The sequence below is a fragment of the Indicator indicator genome, chromosome 10 (genome assembly GCF_027791375.1).
Source record: "Indicator indicator isolate 239-I01 chromosome 10, UM_Iind_1.1, whole genome shotgun sequence".
In the NCBI taxonomy this organism is placed as follows: domain Eukaryota; kingdom Metazoa; phylum Chordata; class Aves; order Piciformes; family Indicatoridae; genus Indicator; species Indicator indicator.
Genome location: NC_072019.1, coordinates 4358169 through 4368717, shown reverse-complemented (window position 1 = coordinate 4368717; position 10549 = coordinate 4358169). Strand labels below are relative to the sequence as shown.

Below are 10549 nucleotides of genomic sequence, written 5' to 3'. Positions count from 1 at the left end.
ATGAGAAGACTTAGGGGAGACCTCATAACCATGTACAAGTACATAAAGGGTGGCTATCATGAGGAGGGGGACTCCGTTTTTACAAAGAGTCCCATGGTAAAGACAAGGGGCAATGGGGACAAATTGCTACGGGGGAGATTTGGACTGGATGCCAAAAATTGTTTTTTTTATCAAACTAAGGCATTGGAATAAACTCTCAAGGGAGGTGGTGGATTTCCCTACATTAGTTTGGGAAGCCTAGCTTGCCAGGGTGCTGGCCAGCTCATTTAAACTACATTCCTACCGTGAAAGGTTGAACTCGGTGATCCTTGAGGTCCCTTCCAACCTAGTATTCTACGAATAGGATGTATTTTTACTTTGGGGGTACACTGGGCTTCCTGCTTGTGCTCAAACGCAGGGCCTCTTGCAAATGATGTAGACACGGTGACACTACGTCAGGGGCCTGGTGTTGCAAGGGAGTGTCTGAAATAGGTTGAAGTACAGGAAGACCTCTCTCATCATGCCCTTTCAATTTCCTAAATAGGTCAAGGCCGGGGCTGGGCATTTCCTTGGCACACCGTACATCAACATCGTGTGCAGTAATAACATGTTTTTCACATGGGTGAAATACTTAGGTGTTTGTAGCATCTGGCAACTCGCACTGTGAACGCGGATGTGCAGGGCGAGACCTAGAGGATCAATAGCCGCGCATTCAATCTCCAAACCGAAACTCAATTCGGCGGTGACATCTCCCGGCCGTGCGGTTCTCCCTTCCCAGCCCGAGTACACAGGCCCGGACAACACTGGTCTGGCCATATCCCGGGAGCGGGGACGCGCCGGCGCTGCCCATCCCCGCCCCGCGCCTCTCCCCATGTCAGGCGGCGGAAAGCCCAGCCGGGGAGGTGCGACTGTGTCGGGTTGCTCCTTCCCGTGCGGCCGAGAGCCCTTCCTCCTCCTTTCACTGCCCGGGCCCACACTTCCGGCTGCTCTCAGCCCTCAGCTGCGGGTCCCTGTCTGCGGCGGCGGCTCGCACGGCGCTGCTTGCATGCAGTCGTCGCCATTTTGTGAGGACAGCTGGCGGCGGGGCTGACGGCCAGTCGGTAGCGGTACGTGAGACGACGTCTCTCTGCCGCCAGCGAGGAGGCGGGGGAGATTGGGGCCGGGCTACGCTTCGCAGCAGTGGGGCGCGGGAGGCTGTCGGAGGGAAACGGCTTTGCGCCGCCTTGGTTTCCCGTGGGGTGGGTAGCTGTTGCCAGAGAAGGAGGCTGGGGGGTGGGGGTAGAGGCAGCCGTGGTGCCCGGAGCCCCGCGGCGGGGGCGCTTCCCAGAGGGGTCACCGCTGGCGGCTGGGCGCGACCCTAACGAGAAGCCCGTGAGGGTTACAATCTCTTTCGTTTTCGTGAGCACGGTTTGCTCCCCTCACCTTGAAGGGCTCCTGGGCTTGTAAAGACGTTTGTTGCGGGAAATTCTCATTAGGTGCAAAAAATTTTAAGTGTCTTCTGATAAAACAGCGAGGGGGAGAGACCGCCATCCAAGCACCTGGGTCGTGCTTGCAGGTTTTAGCCAGCAGACCTCATCTCCTTATCTCACCGGTGAGCTTCATCGCTCTGGATTGCTTACGAGTTGCGCAGAGAAAAAAATAAGGTGCCTGTAAACACAGACATCGCATTGTGCATTCTTAGAAAGGCTGATATGCACAGTACGGTTAATTTAGAATGAAATGACGGTGCTGTCTGTAATTTGCTTACCGATTGCACCATAGCAAATGGTTGTTGAGAATGTGGGACACTTTGAGAATCGGCTGTTGAAAGTTTCAGAATATAAACGTTGTGGTTATGTACGAACTCTAACTGTGACCTCCTTGAATTGCAGTAGAGATTTGGGAGCTGATCGTGTAGGTCTTTGCTCTTTCTTTGACGATCTGAACAAACAGAGCTGGGCACTAAACATCTCAAAGTTTACAACCTTTTAAAATGTGAGTGGACTTTGAAAAGGACATTGAAAAGAGTGGTCTTGGCTGGTTCCTGTACTAAATTTTACATTCTGTTCGAATTTGATAATTTTCTATGTTTGGTTTGTTTGTTTGTTTGTTTTTCCATAGCTTGGAATAATATGTGGTTTGCTTCTATGTTTCATCTTAGAAACAATTAAATTTTCTGACGATTTAATTGTGACTGACTCCCCAAATGGATATTTTTTCAGACAGTTGAAATCCGAGTTTTTATTTGATTGCAAATGTTTAATACTCGAAATTAACTGTAGGTGGATTTCTGTTATTACATGTTTGCACTGTTACTTTAAAGTATTGTTTTACATTGCATTAAGTCCAAGATAATTTTTAAACAAGGCAGTTTCCAGATCTTTTCAGGGATTGAGAGTTGGTTCCTAGGCTTGCAAATGTATTTCCTAGACTTTATTTCTTTTGTGATAATGGTAAAGTGTACCTTTCCCGGTGATAATAGTTTATAACAATTGTAACAATTTTCTTTCTAGTGTACTAAAGCATGTTTTTACCAAGAGCTATTAAAGTCAAGAGAACTGCTGATGAGGACAAAAGTTGTACAGCTAAGAGAAATAAATCATCTTCTGGAGGATCTTTGCTAGAGGAGACTGCTGAGTACCAGGACTGTCAGCCAGTTAGCACACAAACTTCTGCCTCAAGATGTAATTTGAATGAAGTTGTGCAAGAACACACACAGCCTGCAGCTGGAGACCTTAGTGCTGCTAATGCAACTTTGGGAAAGGACAACCAAAATACAGATGAAGGTAGCATTTCAGAAGAACCCATAAAATCATACAGCAAATTGCAGCGTTGGGCAGAACCTGGAGAACCTGTATGTGTTGTCTGCGGTCGCTATGGAGAGTATATCTGTGATAAAACAGATGAAGATGTATGTAGCTTGGAATGTAAAGCCAAACACCTTCTACAAACTCAAGCAAATGAAAAGAAGCTAACATCTGATCAGCTCACAAAAGCAGAGTCTCAAACAGAAACTCACCTTAATGCACCTTATTTCTACAAAGATCATTCCTTTATTTTAGGTTTGCGAGAGGAGCAGATTGAGAACCTTAAACTGCAGCTGGGTATTGCTGTCCATGGCCAGCAAGTGCCAAGACCTATTGTAGAGTTTGAACACTGTGGTTTTCCTGAAACTTTAAACCATAATTTAAAGAAGTCTGGCTATGAAGTCCCAACTCCCATCCAGATGCAAATGATCCCCGTTGGACTATTAGGGAGGGATATTGTGGCTAGTGCAGACACAGGCTCTGGGAAAACAGCAGCTTTCCTACTTCCAGTTATTATGAAGGTTTTGAAAGAGGTAATGAAACTTAATGTCTTTAGAGAAAGTGATTTGAAATTTGTCTCTTGGATTCCCTGTGTAACTGAAAATGTAAATGGGGGCAATTCTGTGCTTCTGTGGTAAGTTGTTTCGTGATACTTATATAAGGAAAAAAAATTAAAAAAAAATTAGGACTGTGCCACTTTAATGATTCATCCGTACCTGGCTGATGAGTAGTGAGTCAGAGGGGCTATTAATTTTTTTATTATTATTTTTATTTCAGACATGTATTTGCTATATAAAGTTCCTATCTGCCTGTCTTCCCTGGCTAATACTTACTGGTTTCACTTAGTGGTGTGCAAGACAGTAAAGAGAAATCATCTGTCCTACCATTCTGTGTTTTGAGTTCATGTGGAATTCGTTCTGAATTTCTGTTACAGATTCAGTGCAATAACCAAAATAGGAAAAAGCAGTCTTCACAAATGACTACCATCTTTCTGGGTCTTTTTGTGGTGTTGTCAGGAAGCTATCCTAACTGTATTCTTACACATGTGTTAATTTTTCTTTCCAAAAGTTGAGTAATTGAGGAATAGGCTTCCTTGGCCTGCATTGTTAAAGGTATCATCCCCTTCTACTTTCTGTCTTCAAATAGAAAGGGTATTAAGCAGTCTAACTGTATCCACAGTAGCTGTGCTATATAAATGTTATTTTAGTATTGGGGGATTAAATCTTGAAACTTTTTTATCTAAATAATAAAGCAATTCCACATTCAGCAGGTCTTCCACTCTTCCCAGACAGAAACTCCATCTGCCCTTATTTTGGCACCAACCAGGGAGTTAGCAATTCAGATAGAGCGACAAGCTAAAGAACTGATGACTGGTTTGCCAAACATGAGGACAGTTCTCCTGGTAGGAGGTTTGCCTCTGCCACCCCAGCTTCACCGTCTCAAGCAAAGTGTTAAGGTAAGGACTGGGGTGTGGAAAGATCCTGTGGAGAGTTATGTTTTCATGACATTTGCTGGAAAGAACGATGTTACTGTTGACATGTATGGACATTCCTGCTTTCAAATATGCCATTTGATTAGCCAAGGAGTTGTAATTTACAGTCAAAATAGTTTGGGTTTAATGAAGATTACGTTACTTGTATTTAGACACTTCCATTAGAGCTGTGAAGATCTGAGGATTCTTAAGTTATTTCACTAATTAGTGTCTTTCTCACCTATGTGCTGTAACTTGATAGTTTTTCTAGGACAGTCATCTGTCCTTTCATGGAATTTCTAACGCCAGTTTTGTTTGTGTGCGTTTGGGTTTTGTTCACTTGTTTGTTTGTTTTTTTAGGTTATAATAGCAACACCTGGAAGACTTCTTGAGATTTTAAAGCAAAGTTCTGTTCGTCTGAGTGGCATAAAAATTGTAGTGGTGGATGAAGTAAGTTTTTAGTTACCGGGGCTGTATTGCCTATACAGAGGTCCTTGAAGAGCCAATTGAGGGACTAGTCTAACTTATTACAGAGAGTTCATTACAAAGATAAAATACGTTTGTGAGAGAAAAATTCTTTTTTTAGCACAGGCTGAAATGTGTTTGAACCATGCATGTTCTGTTGGCTTTAAGACTTAGAGGGTACTGTTTGCTGAGCTTTTCTTCTGACTGAAAATACTCCTGCATTTGGGTTATTGCTTGCCAATCATACACACACATTATGGTTCTTCAGTCAATTCAAGTTCAAGATTCTGCTGTTAATGGAAGAATCTGGTACAAATCTAATATTTTTCACTTAGGTGGATACCATGTTAAAAATGGGTTTCCAGCAGCAAGTGTTGGATGTTTTGGAAGGCATCTCTCAAGATCATCAAACTATACTGGTGTCAGCCACGATTCCTGTGGGCATTGAACACTTAGCAAATCAGCTTCTACACAATTTTGTGAGAATAACTATTGGAGAAAAGAATCTGCCTTGTTCCAACGTCCGCCAAATTATCTTGTGGGTAGAAGAACCGTCTAAAAAGAAAAAGCTGTTTGAAATACTAAATGTAAGTGCAATTTTTTTTTTCATAAGAGCCATTTAAAAATTATTCATGTCTTTATGCATGTCATTCAGGTTCTCATCTTTTACTGTAACCTGTACGTATTGAAGGGGTGGGGTGAGGTTAAGCTTGTAACTGTGCTCAGTAGTGCAGTACTTCTGGAGTGTAAGAGTTTTAATGGCAATTTCAGGGATTATTCCACCACCATCACTAATACTTCCTTCTGTGCAGCAGCAAACCCAATTCCTGTGCTGGGACCCATTTTGATAACTTTTTCTGTGATTCACAGTATGGCATCCCAAAGATTTATAGTAGTTATCTTTGAGTGGTAGAGGAGCAGGACTTAAACTGCTGCCTTACTGCCTGGGAACAGTTTGTAATTTTTTAAGTCATTAAAAGAAACCAATGGGATAGCTAACTTAGTTGTTAAATTTTCTTTATATGAATAATAATAGATACGTTTTATGAGTAAACTTGCTATGTAGCATTTAAAGTAATAAAAAAGAAAGCTGCTGACTTACAAAAATGCATGCAATGTTATAAGCTTGGATTCTGAGTCTACAAATCATTATATGTTTATAATGTACATGTTTGTGTAGTTTCATGGCTGGTACCTTTTCCCTTATCTACAGTCTAAAAACATTTATATTAAAGTCTTCTGAATGCTAGAGATAATGAACAGAATAAATTGAATCCAGATTGCTGTTGATGAGCAGCAAACTCTTTCAATACCTTCATAAAAACAGTTTAATTTTACAGGATAAGAAACTTTTCAAACCTCCAGTGTTGGTGTTTGTGGACTGTAAGCTAGGAGCTGATCTGTTGAGTGATGCTGTTCATAAGATTACAGGATTACAGTGTACAGCTATGCATTCTGAGAAGACTCAGGTGGAAAGAACAGACATATTACAGGTTTGTGCCTCCTAAAGTTGCAGGGGTTTGAACAGATTTTAACTGACCAATTTTTTTTTTAAGTCATAATTTACTACTTTTTTGTAGGGTACTGGAGACTACTTCCTAGGTCTTTTGCTTTGAAATACAAATTTAAATATGCATTGAACGTTGATGATTTTTTTAAAATGGCGATTTTGGCCCTTTTTAAATTAACTCTGTGAATTATATTCCTATTTAAAGGAAGAGTACAAAGGGGCCATTTTCTCTTCTGCAACAGAATAATCCCTCTGGATGTATTCTTACATTGTATATATAACCCCAGCCTATGCTTGGAGAGCTTCAAAATACAAATAAGAAAAAATATTGTTTGTTCTTGTCTTCTCAGGGATTACTTCAAGAGAAGTATGAAGTTATAGTAAGTACTGGAGTCCTTGGACGAGGGCTTGACCTGGTTAATGTCAAACTGGTAGTAAATTTTGATATGCCATCAAGTATGGATGAATATGTACATCAGGTAAATAAATGAATTGCTAAAGCATTATTTGAAAGAATACTGAAATGCTACTTTCGCCTCTGGAAATTTAAATGTAAACATAAATACTATTTTCCTCATTAGAGTATTTGTTTTATATGAGAGTAAGGTACCGAATCTTTTCTGTAGATGTAAATTACAAAAATCTAGAACACTGTTCTTATATCTCCTGTATAAGTTACTAAAACTTATATTGATTATGGTTGCAGTATTATTTTTCCTGTTTTCTACTCTTTTGTATCATTTTGTGTCTATGGAAAACAATATTCAACATATTTTTATGATTTCTGTTAAGGCCAAGTACCTCTCTTTCTGCTGCAGCTCATCTCCAGTGTGGGATGTGCATGTGATATAATCAGGAAACCAGCCATGACCTTAATTTTCATTCCTTCTCCCTATTCCAGTATCTTTTTTTTTTTTTTTCCCTGAGGATTTACTGCTGTAAAAAAGATGCTGTGTGGTTTGCATGCACATTAGTGCATATCTATGCACAGTGCAACCCTACTTTGGCTAGTAGGTGAAGAGAACTAATTAATACCCTCTTTTGGCACTTAGAAGCCACAGTAGTCTACTACTGTGTCCAGTTATGAGACTATCAACTACAAGAAAAGCCTGGAGCTACCTGTCACAGAATTAGAGAACTGTTTTGGTTGGAAGAGACCTCTAAAGATAAGTCCACCAAAGACCACCATGACATTAAACTATGTCCCCAAGTGCCATGTTCACGTGCTTCTTGAACACCTCCAGGGATGGTGAACTCCCTGGGCAACCTATTGCCATGCCTGACCACTCCTTCAGTAAAGAAATGGTTCTTAATATCCAACCTAAAACTCCATTGGCAAGGAGAATAGAGTAATTCCCACCTCACTACAACCTCCTTTTAGGTAGTTGTAGAGAGCAACGAAGTCTTCTCTCAGCTTCCTCTTCTCCAGATTAAAGAATCCCAGTTCCCTCAGCTGCTCCTCACAAGGCTTGTGCTCTAGACCCTTCACCAGTTTTCTTGCCTTTCTCTGGACATGCTCCAGCAACTCAGTGTCTTTCTCGAAGTATAGTGAAAGGAATGAGAGCAGTCACAACTCGCTGAAAGGGAAATTCTCGCTTCATAACAGGCAAACATGTTTTTCACAGTGAAAGTAGGCAGTGGAAGAGAGCGCCCAGAGTGATGATGGAACGTCTGTACTTGGAGACACTCAAAATTCCATAGGACAAGGCCCTGATCGAACTAACCTAACTTTGAAGTTTGCTCTGTTCTGAATAGGTGGAAAGGACCTCTAGAAATGATCTAGTGCCATGAACTAATGTATTCTGTGTTGCTAACTGCAGTATACACCTCTCTGGTTTTTAATTATCTTTCTGCTAAGGTTTTGAGCAAGTAGTAAACGAGAAGATTGCAATTTTAGATGCATTTAAACTGACGTTTCACATCTGCATATCCTGAATTCAGAAGGTTTGTTAAACTTTATGCTTAGAGGATGAAATAAAGAGATTTGATCTTGTCACTTAGGTTAGTTGCTATAAACTTAGGTTTATAGCTGTTTTCTATAACAGAAAATAAACTTCAAGGATATTTGAAGGTCTTCAATTTCATATTGATAACTTAAAATGTGGTTTTGCTTTTTCAGGTTGGAAGAGCGGGGAGGTTGGGTCACAGTGGCACTGCAATTACTTTTATCAATAACAACAGCAAGAAGCTCTTCTGGGATGTAGTGAAGAGAGTGAAACCAACAGGCACCATTCTTCCCCCACAGCTGATTAATTCCCCTTATCTTCATGACCAAAAGCGAAGGGAACAACAGAGACTTAAACAGTTACAGAACAGCCTTGTGACAGGAGATAATCTTATGGACATTATTAGAAAACATGATAAAAATACTTCTCAGAGGTAATAAATACATGCTTGTATTATAATAAAATTGTGATTAAAAAATAAACATGGAATTTTGATGCCTTGTTATGTAGCCGTTCTAAAAGGAGTGTATATATTCCATTTCTTAATGAGTTTCATTTTTGTCTCAAGCTCTTGTGTGTTTACATTACAGCAGTGCCTAGTTAACATACTCCATGTAACCGTTTTTCAAAACCAGTACTCTGGTCTTGCTTGCAACAAATGGATTTATTTTCTTTTTATTTCTTTATTTTGTTTTAATGTTTCTGAATAATCATTTTAGACATATTGTGAAACACACTTTAATGATAAGTGTTAGGAGGTAAGATTTTTGAAAAGGACCCCACCAAAAAAAAAAACCAAACATCATCTTAGTCGCTGAAAACAAGCCTCAATATACTCCTCTGTTTGTTTACATAAAAGCTTCCACTGGAAACACTGCTCTGAATCCTCAAGATTGTTCTCTGGTGGGTTCTTGTCAACATGTGTGCAAGTTTTGTTTGTGAACTACTGAAAGTTAAGTTTCTCTTTTAGTGGTTGTGGATTGAGTAACAGTCCTAGTCCTCATCAAGCACATAAATAAGGAATTTGCATTCTTATTTAATGAACTTAAGAAGAAGTTTACATGCTCCGACATCAGATGCTGTTTCTTTTTTAAATTTTTTTTAAGGAAACGAGACTTGTACTGACAGTAGTGTTGTATAACTTAAACCAGCTGGAGGCTGAGATAAGTCATGATCAAAAATAATTTTTTTCTTGCCTTTTTCTTTTAGACTGAGTCTTGAGAAATTAGTTTCATCAGACCTTTCACGCTGCTGTGATGCATCATCCCCTTTTAGGGAGGCTGAGATGTCCCAGGAAGTTTGCCTTGTATAGTGAGTTGTCTACTCGTTGGCCAAGGAACGTCAATATGATAGGCTGACGTTTGTAGAAAACTGATTTATGAAAGGGTAGTAGCCAATTTATTCCACCTCGCCCTCTTCTGAACTAGAAACGTGAGAGGCGTTACCTGCCACAAGACAGAAGATACAAGCATGGCATTGGTGCCAGCGGCTCTTTAGCAGGCTCAAGAATGTCTTACGACTTCTGATAATTTGAAAGATGGTATTTATTATTATTTTTACTGCTTTAAACATCATCCGACAGAGGGAAAGCCTCGTTTTTCACTTGCCCTCCCCTGCTTTGTCTTTTGTCTCCCTCTGCTGTTCTTGTTTTAAAGAAGTTTTTCCGATCCACTCCGCGGCGTGGCACATTTGTAAGTGCCGAATCTTTTCTGAACTGCATATATATGCTTCAGCAAGAGATCAGTTCCTGTTACGGGTGGAGATTTCATGAAGGGTAACGTGGTAGTCTTTCTCATTCTGCAGTCCTCAGACGTTCCAATTATCCCGAGTTGGTTAGCGCTGCGTTCTGAATGCGGCTTGGTGCCTGTGCCGTGCGCTGCCGAGCGATTCGCCTCGGAAAGCGGGCACCGTTCATGGGCCGGCGGGTATCGCGGAGCCGCGCCTGATTCTAGGGGCGTCACTGGCTGCGCCGGGCCTCCTGCCCATCAGCCGCAGGCTGTCCTCCCTAGAGAGAAGGAAACGCTCCGGCAGGAAAGCCGCGGGGCCCAGTCGTGGCTGTGAATGGGGCGCGACGCTCGAGAGGCTGCCTGAAACCTCCGGACATCTAGGGGCTGCCCCTTTCTGACGCAGCGCCGGGCGGGAGCCAATCCCGCGGGCCCGGCGGATTCAAACAGGGCAGGGAGAGGGCGCGAGTCGTGTCCGGTGTGGCTGGGAGCGGTCTCGGCGGTGAGGTGAGGGACGGGCGGCTCCTCAGGGGGTGGGCTTCCTTTCGTTGTCTTGAGGGCCTGCAGCGGCACGGCTGGGCCATTGCTTCGAGACCGCCGGGGCTGGGTCGGTGGCGCGGGGTAGTGGAGGAGTTACTTCGTGAAGTCCCCTCAGGCTGGGTCAGGTA

At 41.9% G+C, this 10549-nt stretch overlaps 1 protein-coding gene across 2 annotated transcripts; it reads left to right on the top strand.

The window, feature by feature from the left end:
* The first annotated feature begins 1050 nt into the window (after window positions 1–1050).
* On the top strand, window positions 1051–8594 carry DDX59 (DEAD-box helicase 59). 2 transcript variants are annotated; one of them, XM_054384101.1, is made up of 8 exons: window positions 1051–1085; window positions 2472–3298; window positions 4054–4221; window positions 4597–4686; window positions 5037–5288; window positions 6042–6194; window positions 6562–6690; window positions 8331–8594. In XM_054384101.1, exons 2-8 carry the CDS (start codon window positions 2483–2485, stop codon window positions 8592–8594), a joined length of 1872 nt encoding a protein of 623 aa, XP_054240076.1. In that variant the 5' UTR covers window positions 1051–1085; window positions 2472–2482. The 2 variants fall into 2 exon arrangements, with proteins under 2 accessions (XP_054240076.1, XP_054240075.1); XM_054384100.1 differs by lacking the exon at window positions 1051–1085 and adding an exon at window positions 1885–1953.
* The last annotated feature ends 1955 nt before the right edge of the window (window positions 8595–10549 follow it).